The 17,458-nt window shown below is 43.9% G+C and overlaps 1 protein-coding gene across 2 annotated transcripts in view; it reads left to right on the top strand.

Moving 5' to 3' along the window:
- The window catches only part of SAMD4A (sterile alpha motif domain containing 4A), a 201,376-nt gene that overhangs the window by 106,983 nt on the left and 76,935 nt on the right, over window positions 1–17,458 (top strand). For both annotated transcript variants that reach the window (XM_054567543.1, XM_054567542.1), the window contains exon 3: window positions 13,088–13,606. In XM_054567543.1, coding sequence (XP_054423518.1) covers window positions 13,088–13,606 — 519 coding nt within the window. The remainder of the gene's footprint in view (window positions 1–13,087; window positions 13,607–17,458) is intronic.

Below are 17,458 nucleotides of genomic sequence, written 5' to 3'. Positions count from 1 at the left end.
TTAGAAGGTGTTCTCCCTCCTTTTAACATTCCTATTATTCGGAAACTGGACAGATCAGTCCTGTCCTAGAAATATTATGATATTTTCTTGCTTTTGTGTTGGTTATTTTTTTAAACGCAATAACTTCCTCTTAAAAATAGATCCCTACCACTCATTGAATGAACTTCTCTTAACCCTTCTCTTGGTAGAAATTCATTTTTCCCACTTGTTTTTCACATCTGGCGTAACCTACTGTTCATTCAAAAGCTGGAAATTGGAGACCATGATTTTCTCTGTTCCTTGGACCACTGGTTCTCAAATTTAAGTCTGGACCTGAATCACCTGAAGGGGTTCTAAACAGTTTCTGATTCAGGAAATCTAGGATGGGCTCCCCAGATTTGCTTTTCTAACAGGTTCCCAGGTATATGACCCCCTCTACTTTGAGAACCAGTGCCTTAGGCCTTCGTGGCTCTCCGGTTCCTCCCCTTTCCTCTGCCTGTAAGAGAGGTCCCGTGGAGTGTCATCCCAATCCCTGAGAAGATGGTACCTGCCACAAACTCTTTAGTGTTCACCATGGACGAGGCAGTGGTCCCCATGCTTTATACAGATCAAATAATCCAAATAGCACAGCAATCCTAGGAAGCATCTCATTTTCCAGGTGAGGAAACCGAAGTCTATGGAATGGTTAACTGAATTGCCTAAGGACACAAAGCTAACTAAATGGAGGATTGGGTTCAACCCCAGACAGTGCAGCTGGAATCAACGCCCTCAGTCACAGTGCTTTATTATATTTCTTTTCCTTTCCCTCACATCACTTAAAGCACCTGATACTCCTATGGTTCTTGGAAGTGAATATCTCAGAAAGGAGGCCCAAGACAACCGAGCCCATTTTAGGTACTTATAACCTGCATGCTGGGGTCCAAGTCTCCAGGCAGCTGGGCTCCCCACCTGTGTGTGCATGAGTGGAGGTGAGCGGACGGCCTTGGGAGGGCTGAGCGGGAGGCTGAGGTGAAGGCACTGGGGAGCATTTCCCTGTGGAGAGAGGCTGGCGCCCGCTTTCTGTCAGTGCCCCTCCCCATTCTGCCTCGGTCCAAAGTTTCCGCTGCCGACAGGCCAACATTAGCACGTGGTGGGGAAAGTGAGTCAGGGACACACATGCGTGCAGACACTGTCCCTACCCTTAAAGTGGGGTCTGCTTGGGGAAAAAGTGTCGCATCACTGAGCTAACCTGTATGGTAGAGAGAAGGCAACGAGGGCCCGAGTAGATCCACAGGATCTTAGGAGGGAGGTAGATTCCTAAACCACGTCATGGGGAATGGGGTCGGGGTGGGGGAGAGAGGGTTCAGGTGTATATGGGGTATATCTCTCACAGAGAATATTTAATGATAAATAATGATCTCTCTTAAGATTTAAGCAGCCGAAGGTTAAGTCTTCATTTATGTAGTGATAATCGATTCAGCTCTTTGTGGGGGGTTTTTATATAATGGGTTGGTTGCTGGCTGGAGATATCCTGTAGGTTCTGGGGTTACTTCAGAGAATAGATTCTGCTCCTTACAGAACTTCCTGTTGGTTGTACAAATGGGGAGACCTTGTTAAAAGTACTCGTATTTCTCTATCCCTCTGGTTTGATTACCTCTAGATTCTTTGTATGGCAGACACTTCTGTGGGGCACAAAACCTTTCCCATGGCTATTTCTTACTCAGCACACCCCAACAAAAAGGACAGGTCCTAGCCATATGCACTGAGAAAGGACCAAGGATAAATACCTAACGGACGAATGAATATATCCACCTCCAAAGGTGGCAGTATAATGCTAGATTAAAACCAAACAGGTCACTGCCACCACTCCCAGCTCGGGACCAGTGTGGCCTAAGTCCTCACGCTGCTTTTGTGTCTGTCTTTGGCTTAGAATTCTAGCTGGTGTGTTTGAGACTTGGGAAAGATGCATGGGAGGCTTAACAGCTGCAAGCTCTCGTCTTCCCCTGCAACATTCCCACAAAGTCTGCTGAAGCAGAGGGTCCTCATCTGCTTAGCCCTGATTCTGGTCCAGCCACTGACCTTGAGGTCTATTTAATTTCACGGTGCGATGCCCAGAAGGAGGGAAATGACCTCAGGCATTCTCGTTCCAGATTAGAGAACTTTATCCTTTACCATCGTCCTTTCTAACTTTCCTCATTTTTCTCCCACTGCCCCAGAGGACTTCAGGTACTGAAAAGTAGCTCCTCTTCTCAAAAAATCTGGAAAATCCCATTCTGATGGCGCTCACAGACCTACTAACCTGAAAATGAGTTCAGTGCACAAGTAACAGGTGACAATAAGCTGCTTTTCTGTTTCCCTTTGCACAAGCTCCTGGAGTTGGCTGGGGGCTCAGGAGAACCAGAAAGGGAGGTGTGCCTCTGACGCCCTCTGCAGGGCTGACCCTGAGGGCGAGGGGAGAGCGGGACTGGCCGTGTCCCTCGGGCAGGTCACCCAGCGCTGTCCCTGTACAGTGGACTAGGGCCTTGTTTTCAGAGACAGTAACCGTTCATTTGTGACCCTGAATTTGAATATCCTGCCTCCACAGATCCGTTCATTCCCCCTGTGTAGAATAACTTGTACACGGGTTTCAGATTTCATAGATGAATGAGTGATACATGAATTATACTATCAACTTTTCTAACATGTATGTTTTGGAAATATCTATGTGCTGTTCCTTTGTGACAATACTTACCTAGTTACACACATCACAGGGCTCTTACAGTCACATTTATACCTTAGATGCTTATCCCTCAAGATGGGAAATCTTGTCTGTGCATTGTTGAGCAACTTCCTCATTGTTTTCAAAAGTGTGGGACTCAGTGACTTAACAGCCTAGACTCATTTAAAGACATAGACTGGCTCCCTGTTGTCAGAGGTAACACTTGTTCACAACGGCCCTTCCCAGACTCTGGGAGGTGTGTAATACCATTGTGTGAAGTGGCTGTTGTTCCTCTTGGTCAATTGGATTGACAACAAACTATTCTTTTGTGATTTGAGCTGTTTAAATTCCTCCCAAGACACTCCTTTGTTGACTCTGTCTGGACACGGCCAAGGATTTTGGTCTTGGAGTTGGCTAAGAAATATCATTGCAATGGGGCCACGTGGACCTTGGTGGGCTTCTTTCAAGGCGCTCATTTTGAGTGCTTCTCGTGGAACAAGGCCTGCATCGGAGTGTACTACAGGTCCTCGAATAACATCACTTTGTTCAACACTGTTTCGTTAGAATGTTATTGAGAAAAAAAAAAAAAATCAATTCCTGGCTGGGGTCGCTGTGTGTGTGGAGTTTGCATAGTCTCCGCATGACCACGTGGGCTTGCTCTGGGTACTCCGGTTTCCTTCCATGTCCCAGTGGTGTGCATGTGAGGTGAACTGGTGTGTCTGCATTGCCCCAGTATGAGTGAGTGTGGGTATGAGTGTGAGTGGCTCTCTGATGGACGGGCACCCTGGCCAGGGTCAGTGCTCGCTTTGCACCCTGAGCTGCTGGGATAGGTTCCAGCCAACCGTGACCCTGAACTGGAATAAGCAGTTAGGAAAGGAATGATCTTGTGTTCATTCATCTTAAACATATGTATAGCTCACACTTATTGCCGTGTGTGTAATATGACAAGCATTTTGGGTCTTAATTTGGAAGTTTCATGATATATTTGTGACCAGAAATATGCTCTAGAAACTTAACCTTTGTTTATATCGATTAGCCTATGGTAAAGTTGGTTTCATGATACTTTGTTTCAATTAAAATTGCAGTTTCCAAGAACCTGACGATGACGTTACAGGAGGACTTACTGTAGGAATACAAAGCATGTTTTTCTCCTTTGTAAGGTTGGCAAGAGGATTGCTAATTCATTATTTTGAAACGCTATTGGAGAGTCATTTTGTGGTCTGCGGGGTTTTGTCGGTGGTGTTCTGGGAGTGCGGGAGTGGCACTGAAGATTAGCGAGTGCGAAGGCTTCCTGCTTTTAGAACGTTTATAGCCTCTTCTCAGAGGGGTTGTTGATATAAAAAAAGTAGCCGAATGTGGTTTGCAAGGATTTGTCTTGCATTTGTCAGGAGTAATGTAACCTTCTCTTCATCTCTAATTTATATGACCCTTAGAAGACCTATTCCTCTGAGGTTTTATTAGAACATAATCACTTATGGCTAAGAACACTTGTATGTACAATCCTATTGGCATTGGTTTCCTTTCTTCAACAGATGTTTGCAAAAGAGTATATTAAGTACATTTAATTCTGCTGTCTCAGCCTCTCAAATCTTTATCATGTAGATTACTTTAATTGGTGTCAGTCACAATCAGGATAAGTGCCCATTATGCTTTTGTTTTCTAGCACGCAGGGAAAGTTTCCATCCTAAATAGAATATTGAGAAGGGGAATATAGGAAAGACTTTGAAAATTGAGCTAATCGCTTTATTTTCCTCCTTTATATGTTCTTGTTTTTATTTGACATTAAAGCAAAAAGTAGTCAATTCTGCAGAGTTAAATGAGAAAGGGGTAACTGAACAGTTTTAGGTGACAGTTGGTACCCACTGTCGTTAGCAGGTCACCCAGTCCATCAGTCTTTATGTAAAGGAAATTTCTAGGAAGTGCTTGCGATTCGAAGTAAGAAGTCCACTGTTAAACAAAATGCCTCGACACAATTTTATGTAGTCAAAAATGTGATTAATAAGGAAATGTTAATGCATGGAAAAATGGAGACAATTCCACTACCCTCGTAGAGTTTATAGTCTAGTAGAGAAAGACAGAAAATAAATGACCCACAGCAGGTCCTGTGATGAATGCTATGGAGAAAAATAAAGCAGGGCGGTGGGGGGTAAAGGAGCGCAGGGTGAAGGGAAGATGTGGGCGATTTAAAGGAGTGTGGAGAGAGGAGGTCTCACCGGAAAGGTAACATTTGTGCAGGCAGAACTGAGGGGAGCTGACTGTGGGTCTTGGGGAAAAGCAGCCCAGCCAGAGGAAACAGCAAATGCAAAGGCTGGGAAGTAGGCACATGTCTGGCACGTTAAAGGAACATCGAGAAAGCCACGATGGCCTGATGCGAATGAGGGACATAGCAGGGAGGGGGCCTACATCAAAGAGGGGCTGATAGGCCATTGTATGGCTCCTACTTGATGTAAGATGGGAAACCATTGGAATGTTTGGTCAGAGAAATGACATGACATCTTCTAGTACAGCAGTTTTAAACCTTTTTCCTCTCATGGTGCACATAAACTAATTACTAAAATTCTGCAGTATACCAAAAAATATGTTTTTTGCTGACCTGAAAAAAATAGGTATAATTTTGATTCATTCCCTCTGGACAGTTATTGTTATGTTGGCTGTTGTCATTTTTTTTTTTTTTTTTTTTATTTAACGATCTAAGGGAAAAGAGGTCAGTGTCCCAACTAAATAATCAGGTGTTGCATGTTTTAAAAATTCTCACAGCACACCAGTACGCCCGTTGCGGCATGCAACTATGCCATGGCACACTGGTTAAAAATCTCTGTTCTAGTATGAAAAGATCATCTGGTTGTTACATTGATAATAGACTGTCGGGGGTGGGTGGAATGCAGAAGTTTGGTGAGAGGTAGACAGAGTCTGCATGTATTTTGGAGACTGGACAGACAGGATTTGCTGACAGGTTAAATAAGGGATGTGAAAGAAAGGATTGTCAAGGATACTCCAAGGTTTTGACCTGAGCTACTAAAGAGATAGAAAAGTTATTTGCTTAGATAGGGAACAACAACAAAGGGGCAGATCTAGTGAATAAGAACATGAGTTCAGTTTTGGACAGGTTAACTTTGCGATCACCTGAGTAGAGATGTAGAGGATGCAGTTGGGATATGAGAGTCTGAGGCTTAGAAGGAGATCTGGACTAGAGGTGCAAATGTGGGAGGCAAGGTCACAGGTCAGAACTGAGACATGTGCTTTCAGAAGCTGGCCTGTTTTATGTGCCCGCTGGGGATGGGCAGCTTCAGACAGGTAAGAGCTGGTCATAACCAGGAGAAGGTTAGAAGCCTGAAGGTGAATCCCAACCCTAACTTGAGCTGTTTGCTGAGATCTCAGGGCTAGTTCACTGTTGGCCTGGGGTCTTTAGGAGCAAAGCAGCCTCCCCACTTTGAGCACTCAGCCATGCCAGTACTACCCAGGAAAAAAAAGTGACTGAGATGCGAAGTCCTTATTGAAGAGATGACCAGATCACTCTGGAGCAGTAAGTGGGTGACAGGTATCTGTTGGGAGCAGTGTTGCCTGGTTCTTAAGCCCCTTGAGGATGGTCAGGTGCCTGTGAGTGACCAAAACCTAATGACCTTCATGTTCTCAGAGAAAGCTCCAGTGGTTATAATAGGCCATGGAATCTACTACATATAGATCCCTGTCTTCTCTAGTGAATTCAAGGGGCAGTAGCATTTTGAGTGATTTTTTACCACATTAACTATTGCTATGTGACAGGTTACCCCTAAAACTTAATGGCTTCACGTAATAACATTTATCTTAGTTTCCTGAGGGTCAAAAATGTGGGACAGCCCAGCTGGGTAGTTCTGGCTTAATGTCTTTTACGAAGTATTGACTAGAGTTGGAGAACCCACTTCTGGGTGAATCACTCACATGGCTAGGAGGTGGTATTGGCTGCTATTAGCAAGCCTGAGTTCCTCCCCACAAGGACCTCTGCCAGGGCTGCCTGTCTTCATAATTGTTATGGCTAGCTTTCCCCAGAGCAAGCAAACCAAGAGAGTGAGGTGGAAGTTGCAGTGCCTTTTAGGACCTAATCTCAGAACACCACCACCACGATCTACTGATCGTGCGGACCTGCTCAGATTCATTGTAGGAGGAGAACACAAAAGGGCATGAATACCAGGGGGCTGCTGTGGAAGCCAGCAATCACCCACCTTGAGAGTAGAGAGAAGGTTTCTATCTTCTCAATCACCCGTATCTGCTCTAAGCACCACTTGCAGCTGTAGGAGCTCTGTCCCGCCATATTTTCTGGGTCCCCCATCACAACTGGCCTAATCCACATCTCTTCCAGGGTTCCACCAAATTATGGGGCTGTTTCTCTAGTCATCTCTAGCTCAAGAGAGTACCTTGGGAGACAACAGGCAAGTGCAGGTGCCAACACAAGATTCCCACTATTTGCCAATTTTCCCCCTGATTTTTTTTTTTCAGGTGCCCTGTCAGTTCAATAAATACATGGCATGAGATGTTACCACTGGCCGGGCTGTCCTTGAGTTGTGCAAAGTTGTTCTATGTTTAGAAGCCTTTATTACATGATACGTCTAGGATTGAGTTTTAATATAAATTCTCCCAAGGAAAACTTGACCATTTAATGCCCACTAGTATTCTTAAGCACATTTATTTAATATATACTTCTTGTGTGTGTGTACTTAATTTCCAGACATTTGTCACATGAGCATATTGCCTAAATACACTTGTGAGATGGTAAATGTTATTAAACTGAGAACAAAGGTATAATAAAATAGCAATTCAAGGGTAATTTACTAATAACTGGAGCCCTGAAACATTGACATACATTGTGTAGTACCATTGTGTAGTAATAATACCAGCCTTGGAATTTAAAGACGCTCTTCGTCACACCAACAATCATTGAGACAGCTTTCATGGTCTTTAATTAGAGCTCTTTTACTAAGATGTTTTTAGTTACTATGTCACTGGTTCATAAACTATAAATCACTAACTTTTACCCTTATAAGACATCCAGCAAACTCTTACGTCTCTGTTCTTTATCCAGAGAATTAATCAAGTATTCAGAGAAAGTAATAGAGGTGAGTTGGCATCGCTGAACCTTGCTGTTCTTGGACTTCCATTTTTCTAGACTGTCTACTGAATAGAAAGATGTTGCAGTGAATAATAATAGAAACTGCCTCACAAAAGCGATCAATTAATTGAGAATTTTGAGGATTCCTTGGCCTTCTCCGGTAGGGAGAATCCCTTGAGTGCGCATCTCAGTAAAAGCTCTTTCCTGTCCGGAAGGTGGTATGGACGCCACAGAGGAGGCCAGTGGGCAGCTGGGCAGGACTGAGCCACTAAGAGGACCAGCCGGTAGGGCCTGGATTCTCTTTGAAGATGGAGATGCTCCCTCTCACTAGTGCCCTGGGGATGCTCACCCTGAGAAACTGATTCAGTACCAAGTAGGAAGCAAGGAAGAAGAGCCTGCAGTGCTGGCTTATTAATTTGCCAGGGGGAGTCATCATCATCAGAGGGACCAGATGTACTCAAAGTCCATATAATCAGCACAGCAAGGCCACCACAGGAAGCCAAATCATAATCAGCAACCATTTAGTAAGTTGCCCTGAAAAGTCATCATCACAGAATCTAGAAATACCTCGAGTCTTGTATGATCAGTTCATTTTCTCCCTGAAGGAACCTGGGAAGCTAAATCAAAGTCCAGAGTTGTTTGGTGAGTGGCTAATCAGGATGAGGGAGGCTAAGTGGCAACCGGTTAGCTTCATGCGTTCGTCTCAGAGTGGGAATGACGTGGCCTGAAAGACTGAACAACTCTAAGCCAGCCAAATGCCTAAAACTTTCTTTTTCCTTGAGGGGCACTTGGGGTAGGTGTATTTGTTATCTTTGGCCCTATAAAAAAGTACCCAGAACTTAGCAGCTTAACAACAACAGGCATGCGTGGATCGGGAGTATGAGTGGTTCTGGCTCAGTGTCCTTCAATATGTTGTCTGGAACGCAGTCATCTGAAGCATAACTCATGCCGCGGGTTCTGCTTCTGAGGTGGTCCCCTCATGTGGCAGGCCAATTGGTGCTGGCGGCTGGCAGGAGATCTCCGTTCCTCCCCACCAAGAGCTCCCACCCTGTTGGGTTGTTTCAGTGTCCACACAACATCGCAGCTGGCTTCCCCCAAGCGAGCGACCCAAGAGAGAGCAAGGCAAGAGCTGCATTGTCTTTTATTACCTGGTTCATGAAGTCACACGCTGTCATGCCACTCTCTGTTTGCTGGGAGTGACTCACAAGGTCCAGCCTCCACTCAAAGGGAAGAGTGTTAATTAGGCTCCACATTTCAGAAAGGGGTGTCAAGGAAATTGTGGACAAGTTTTAAAACCACAATAGGGGCCCGGGTTGGTGTGGCTCAGTTTGTTGGAGCGTAATCCTGTAGTCAAAGGATTGCGGGTTCAATTCCTGATCAGGGCACATACTTACACTGTGGGTTTGATCCCTGGTAAGGGCACATGCAAGAGGGAGGATACAGGTATTTTTCTCTCTCCCTTTTCCCTTCCCCTCTCTTTAAAATAAGTAATGAAAAAATGTCCTTGCTTGAGGGTAAAATAAAATAAAAACCACAATAGGTATCATCTACATTGTCTCTGTAATTTGTTTTTCTCTACACTTTCATAGCTGACCAACTCTTCTGATCCGTGTACTTTACTAATATACTTATTATATGTATAAGTGTAATACACATATACTAATTTTATATGCAATTATATATTTATATAATTATATATCTCATGTATTATATGATTATATATTATATAATATAAATACTAATGTATTTAGCTTATGTCCAGGCTCTTCTAGCATGATAATGATTATGCATCTTTATGTTTATTTTCATACTCCTATCCTGCCACCTCACTAGCCTGGGGACCTGGGACAAGTTACTTGACCTCTCTGTGCCTCTGTGTGTCCTCGTCTGTAAAATGAGTCTGTAACAGGGCCTACCTCATACGCTTCTAGAGAGGATGAAATGAGTAACTTATACAACAGCACTTAGAAGAGAGCCTGGCACAGAAAACTTTCAGTGCCGCTCGCTGTCAGCCTGGCAGCTGTATAGTGGCAGAAACAGTTTGACCAGTCGAGGTAGCGAGCCCTCAGAAGGCAGCCTTGTGCCCATGTTCCCAGTGGCAGTAAACAAAAGTCATAGCTGTCTTCCTGGCCATGTCAGAGCCCCACTCCGTCCAAGCCCTGTTCCTGTCCCCGAGGTTAGCGAAAGAACCATTTCAGGCCGGGAGGGACTTGGGCCAGTGGCCTCTTGTTTCCCTCTCCTCTTTGCTATGTTTGCCCCTCCTCAGGAATCCTGGTTACTATCTGGTAGAGAGGGCTTGCACGGAGGTAACCTGTTTAGTTTGTACTCTGAGTCCTATTTACGTTTTGTTTTTGTTCCTGACTTTTTTTTTAGACTGACCTTTGAGGAAAGGTAGAGTATCCAAACAGGGAAGTGACCTAGCAGAAATCCAGGGAGTTCCTCTGCCTTGTGAATCTTTATTCAAGGTTGTTCCCAAATTTTATTTTTAAACATACATTTTTCCAGGGTGTACGCTAACCACATCTGATCGGTGTTGGCGTCGGACATGGATTCATCTTCCTCTCAGGCCCTTTTGCTTCTTGCCAGTGCCTCTTGAGCTCCTCGGGCTTAATGAATAGATCCCTGTCTTCATCCCAAGCATATTCATGATTTATAACAGGCCGGGTGTTTGCTGAAAACGTATTGATGAGAAAGTTAGAATTGGTGCTTTTTTCATCCCCCGGAGCTTCTTGAAAAAAGGGAGGTTATACCTAGTGGAACGCACGAGGGTTGTCTTGTGTCAGGTGGCAGTTAGCTAAATATAGAGGCAGGGAGCTGGGAGGGACCTGCCGAGGTCATCTGTGCCCTCCCACATGCCTCCCCGTCTGAATGTCTCTAGGCCTGTGCTGGCCGGGCCAGTCAGGGCCTCTGGCCACACGCGGCGTCTGAGCACTTCAGCTGTGACTTGTCCACACTGAGATGTGCTGTCCACAGTAAAATGTACCCTGGATTTCAAAGACTTAATACAAAGCAAAGAATGGGAAATATTCCATTAGTAATTTTAGGTTAATTTTAAGCTGAAATAATGATATTTTAATATATTGGATTAAATAAGAGATTAAAATTAATTTCACCTCTTTTCACTTTTAACCCTAGAAAATTTAAAATTCTTTGTTAAATCCCATAGTCCATTATATGAAATGTATATTTCTATGTGCTTCTGTAGACCATCCAGTTCTATTTTTTGTACCCTCAGGACAGACTGTAGAGCCTTTCTTGGTGACTCCTCTGGGTCTTTTGTCATTCTGGCACTTGGTTCTTCTCCACATCTCATCTTAACTGCTTTTGCTTCAATTTGAAGATGTCCACTTCAAATAGTTGATTGTTCATCTCCTTATTAGATCTCCACTGGGAAGGAGTCAAGCATCTTTTCATATTGTTCAATTGGAAGCTCAATAACCCCATTTTCTTTCACCTTTTGACTTTAGTCCCCTTTTCCAGCTCTGATGATGTTTAATGACCTTCCCAGGGTCAACTCTGGTCTAGTATTTTTAAGCCTTGGTAAACAAAACCACCGAATATTGCTCTACTGTGGGCCCGACTAATGCAGAGACAAGTAGAAGGAATTATTTCCACCATCAAGTACTTGAATGGGTTTTTGATATATTACTTCATTTAATCCTATAACACAAGGAGGGCAGATGCTCTTGGCGGATGCTCTTGGTAACACGTGATTGATGAGGGGGTTGAGGCTCAGAGAGGTTAAGTAATTGACCAAAGTTCCACTGCAAATTAAGTGGCAGATCTGGGATTCATGCCCAGATTTGCCTGACTCCAAAGCCCACATTTTTTCATTATATACCTTGCCTGATCCTTTTCTTCGAATATACCCCTGTAGTCCTGAGAGGCCTTAGAGTACATGGCTGATGCGTTTGCAACTTACAGTCAGTGAAGCCTTTTGAGCTTATTCTGATACGTCTGTGTCCTGCCAGAATAGCAAAGACCTTCTGCTAAATTCCAGAAACTCTTTTTCAACCCTGGAGGTACTGTGTGAAAGTCAGCAGGACTGCCTGTCCTTGAAGGGTCATCAGTGGGCCAAAGTTGAGGTCTTCAGCAGTCAGGAATGACTTTGCTAGAAGGGAGCTTTCTTTCCTGTGACCCAAGGTCCTGTGGATAACTGTGGACAATTGTTCAGTCCCTAGAACAAGCTACTTCTCAAAGGCCAATCAAGGCGAAGCGCACTGTTTACCCATAGTTACCTAAAGGTGACCAGTTTGTGTTTTGATCAGAAGAGGATAAGAGGGATCCCTCTGAATGAGTTAAAAACAGATCTTCACATGGAGGATCATGACAACATTATGCAAAGTGAAATAAACCAGTCACAAAAGGATAGATACTCTGTGATTCCACTTATATGAGATACCTATAGTAGTCAAAGGCACAGAGACAGAAAGGGGAATGGTGGTTGGCAGGCGAGGGGGCGAGGAGGGAATGGGGCATTACTGTTTCATGCGCACAGGGTTTTGGTTTGGGAAGATGAAAAAGATCTGGACATGAACGGTGGTCATGGTTGCACAACAGTGTGAGGGGACTTAATGCCACTGAACTGTATGCTGAAACATTGTTAAAATGGGCAATACGATGCTATATATATTTTACCACAATAAAAATAACCAAATAGATCTATATTCATAGAGAAAAATTTGCTTATCTCTGTGGTCAGAGGTGCTCCTGAAGCTTGGAGTCTGTTGCTCATTTGAGATTTGAACTCACGTTTTCTGAGTCAGCTTCCCGTGAGCAAGGTGTAGGTTTGCTTCATGAGGGCAAGGGGTGTCCTTTGTTTTCTTTCTTGACAGATTTCTCCATCTAAGAAGTTTTACCAACTTCACACAAATGCCTTTACCAGAGTTTAAACCACTTTTCCACAGATGCCTGGAGGTGGGGGTGGGGGGTGGGAAGCAGCCTTATCCCCGAGGACTCCGGTATATGGACCCTTGATTATACTTGCTTTTTAATAGAGATTTTCTTATTCCTTACCTCCTCCTCCCCTATCTGAGGTTGGCTAGACTTTTCTAAGGAAAAACGAAAAACATGGTTGTAATTCTGTTTGGTTGTACCAAAGTACTTGTAGCCTCTTTGGAGAGCTAAATGAGAATGAGACTAAGAACATTGGTTCCATATGTCACTGAAGTCACTGCCCCCTGGCAACCTGAGGTCAGTTATCCAATCCAATGCATTGGCTGTTTTGAGAAAAATTAGCCAGGGTCCATAGATTGGGGTGCTAATCCACCAGCATTCTCTTTACAGTGTGGAATTTTGTATCGCTATGGCTGTATTTACTTATTTGCCCCGTATATTTTCCTTTCCAGGAATCATTAACCAATGGCAACAGGAATCCAAGGATAAAGTGATTTCCCTCCTGTTAACTCACCTGCCTTTGCTGAAGCCAGGAAACCTTGACGCAAAAGTAGAGTATATGAAACTGCTGCCCAAAATCCTGGCGCACTCTATTGAACACAACCAGCACATCGAAGAGAGCAGGCAGCTGCTGTCCTACGCGTTGATACACCCAGCCACCTCGCTGGAAGACCGCAGTGCTTTAGCCATGTGGCTGAATCACTTGGAGGACCGCACGTCAACCAGCTTCGGTGGCCAGAATCGGGGCCGCTCAGACTCTGTGGATTATGGGCAGACACACTACTATCACCAAAGACAGAACTCCGACGACAAGCTCAATGGGTGGCAGAACTCTCGGGATTCTGGGATTTGCATCAACGCCTCCAACTGGCAGGACAAAAGTCTGGGGTGTGAGAATGGCCATGTGCCCCTCTACTCCTCCTCATCCGTCCCTACTACAATCAATACAATTGGAACCAGCACAAGTACAAGTAAGTCCCCCAGAAGCCCTTTTAGTGCAGTGTGGTTTGGTGACTGGCTGTGTGTGGCATATCCCGCTGCAGTGTCTGCTCTGAGCACCTATAACCCAGGGATAGAGGGCTGAGTGGAATTGGCTGTGGGAAAGGGATCTTCGGACACCTTTGTTGCTCTTTTGACTCTGGAAAGATGAAAATGCTGGACAGGTGAAAATGATTGGTGGTCCAAATTTGGGTTACAATAGATTTTTAAAAATTAAAACTAAGAGAGCATAAGTGGTGAAATGCCTTTCACCCACATGTCTTTCGCCCTGGGGTCTTTGGATCTGCAGAGATGCTGTTACATGTGGTTTTCCAAACCTCCTTCTAACCCATGGTTAACCAGACAGCCTCATGGGCTTTGTGCATTTTCTCTTTTTTCCCCTTTTTCTTTTGTTTTTTTTTTTTTCCTTTCTTTTTCTATTTTTTTTTTAAATTTCACCCTGGAATGTTCCCTCCCTTGCATTTCCTGGTTTTATCCCCAATTGTTGGGGGGCACTTTTCCTCCTGATGGGGAGCAGGTTTGCTAACTGAGAATGCTGCTCTGTGCTGTGGCTTGGTGTGGATGCGGTGTCCTTTTCTCGCTCAGTCTAACCCCTTAGGAGACGCGGGTCAGGACCCGCTTTGCAGGAGGGGAGAGCAGAGGACAGCCTCCTGCTCTTTTGACCACAAAAGCAAAGTGCCCTGCCCGCAGCTGGGACAAGGGTTAGAGTCTTCTCAAAACGCCATTGGTGCTTCTGTAAAATAGCAGCTGGGGAGAGTGGGCCATCATTAAACAGAATTCTCTGATGCTAGTTAGCATGTGTCTGTCAATACAGAGTCAGTGCTGAGATAACTTTCTCAGGGGAAAGCTTTTTGTGGTTAGACTATGTGCCTGTCAACATGCAGAAACCCCCAGTGAAAAGAAAGGAGAGTGTTAAGAGTCGGCAATGACGGCTTCTTGGTCTCTACCTGCACTTGGATCTTTTGGCTAATGGGCCTTTGAAAATGGCTTTCTCTAACACTGAAGGAGAGTTGAATTATAACTACATTAATTGAAATGGGACCGTAGTGGAATAACCAAGGAAATACTTAAGATACTGCATTGCTAATGCTACAAGGTGAGATTTTAAATTCTTCTTCCAGAGCATTTTCCCAATACGTTGAGATTTTGCTTCCTAGCAATTGTTATCAGTTTGGCCCAAATAAACTCATAAAAATTCTCAAAAAAAATTCTTTTTCTTATATTTACATTTAGATATCAATAACTTGCACATTTTGAGAACTGGGTGATAATTGCATCATTAATTTATTAGGTAAGAGGTTCTGGTGACAGTCTTTTTCACAGACTAGTAATCCAGGGAATGGTCCCACCAACCTCTGAGTGATAAGGAATAAGGGCAGGGAGATTAGAGCAGACAGTGCAAGCTAGGGTGACCGGGCTTCTTGGCCCAAGTTTCCTGAGTCGGCGACAGAATCTAGTAACTGCTATAGAACTAGTTGATAGCTGGGAGAGATTCAGGCTCTGAGCCACTTGCCCTCTCAAAACTTGGTCTTTTGTATTCTAAGGGGTTGAGTTTTACATCACGTGTCTTTGAAGTAGCCTTGGGTCACCACATTTCTGTCTCTACTGACTTACACATTCAGGGTTGGGTCTTGACAACATTAGTACATTTGAGATGGTATCAAATTATAGTATTTCTTTTATTAATTTCAGTTGATTTTTCTGATGATAAAAATATGTTCAATCACTTGGTATCATAGATCGTAAAAAAGTAAATTAACAGGGATAGCATACAACTACATGTTTACGATATGCTGGGTTTACTATGTGCTGGAACATTGAGGTGGAGAAAAATGATTAGAAGGCATTAGAAAGAGATGATGGAGCCACACAGAGCTTTTTAAGGAAGGGGTTAGGATAAGGTTAAGAGTAAGGGGCAAAAACTAAGCCCTAATATAACAAGGATCAACCTGTTTTCATCTATTTAGACAGAAGTTAAAGCAAGTGAGATCTATTAGGACCTTCGAGCTGGACATTTCTTCCATGAGATAAGAGAAGAATGGTCTGGGACAGATGGAGAAGTCCATTAAACAACATATTGAATAGCATCAGAAGAGAGGGAAGAGTGTATGTTCCTTGTTCTTCTTGTAAGGCTATTCAGGAGTCTAATGACTGAGAGCAAAAATGTGCAGATTGCTCAACACAAGCCTGTGAGACCAGAAAGGACCCAAATACTGGCTGTCACAAACCAAACACAAGTCTTGGTCAACTTTGTCTCAGTCATCACAAGCAATTCCAGACATAAGGTGCATAGAACCTGGCTAAGCATCTCTAGATTTGCTTCCTGTCTGGTCTGCTACTGAAAAAGTAAACCATTCAGGAAAAGAACAAGTCTCTCCTGGTTTCCCTCAGGGCCCACGGCATTCCCTGGCGTGGAGGTTAGTGCCGCCTTCCTTGTCCCAGACTGCCTTTCTAACCATCTTCTACTCTTCGCTGGCAGACTAAGACCTGGAAAGAAACTTGTTTCTATTCAAATCCTTGCAATATTAGATTTTTTTGGTTAGCATTCTTTACCTCTGGATTTGAAAATATGTGGATGCTGACCTTTGTTAGCCTAATGGGAAACAAGAACTCGGAAACCTTGAGTAACCAAAATTATTTCCAAAATGCTCCATTTGAACTGCTACCTTCTACAGTCTTATGGTACATCTTGGAACTGTAGTACTTCTTTTATTAATCTCAGTTGATTTTTCTGACAATAAAAATGGTACACTAAATTAATTGGTACCATAGATCATAAAAAAGTAAATTAACAGTGATAGCATACAACTACATAGTGTTTACTACATGCTGGGTGCTGTTCAAAACCCTTTACATAAACATTGACTCATTTAATCCTTATAACCCCATGATATGGATATTATTGTTACCCCATTTGACAGATGAGCAAACTGAGGCACAGAGCAGCAAAGTAACTTGACAGATTAACAAAGTGGATGAACTGGGGCTTGAACCCAGGCAGTCAGGTCTGACTCTGAATTCAAGGTTTCGTGCCCCTCCCTCCCAAACCCATCCTTAGAGATTGATTCCATGAGTTGCTAGTAGACCTTTGTTTGTCTCTGACCCCAAACTTGCCCCCATATAGGCCAGCCCCGCTCCAGCATCAGTGTTCTCCACAGCACACAGATCTAAGACCCGGCCCCACGACTGCCTCTGTGCGGCTCCCTGAAGAAGAGGAGCTGTTCCCACAGGAGGCGCTCTGCACTGACCCACCTACCTCCGTGTCTGGCCTTAGCCTTCTTTGTCACAGTTTTTGGTCCACATGTTCACCTCCCTTTCCTGATTACAAATTCCTTAGGGGACAGGATGTGTCTCCTTTCTCCCCATCACCTAGAACACTGTGTGCTCAAAATGTCACAGAAATTTGGGAGATGTCAAATGCCTGGCATGCATTCAGCTGCCACTCTCCTGTGGTAGAGCGTCTCTGGTAGATAACATCTGACTCTTGCTAAGCCCAGATGTGGCCTCCAAATCCTCTTTAATATGCCCCTTGAGGCAATCACTGTAATTCAATAAGAGATGGTGTGTGAGCCAAAGCCCGTCTGCCCACCCTGCCATATATGTTTGCTGAATGGTAGGGACTTAATAAATTCCAGAGCTCACTAGGCAGATGTTCATGACGTAAATGAATTTCCAAAATAAATGAGAAAAAATGTCTTTTGGAATTTACTAAATATTTAGTGATAAAATCGGTCATTTAGCCTTCTGTCATAATCCTTACAGTGACGTTTATTGTTATTCTTGCTCTTTTGTGACTTATTTTACCAACTCAATCTCAATACTAA

The sequence above is a fragment of the Pteronotus mesoamericanus genome, unplaced genomic scaffold (genome assembly GCF_021234165.1).
Source record: "Pteronotus mesoamericanus isolate MK-2021 breed Mesoamerican mustached bat unplaced genomic scaffold, CSHL_Meso_final contig_182, whole genome shotgun sequence".
Taxonomy (NCBI): Eukaryota; Metazoa; Chordata; class Mammalia; order Chiroptera; family Mormoopidae; genus Pteronotus; species Pteronotus mesoamericanus.
Note: the sequence above shows the minus strand (reverse complement) of the source record. Positions and strands in the feature narration are given on the sequence as shown.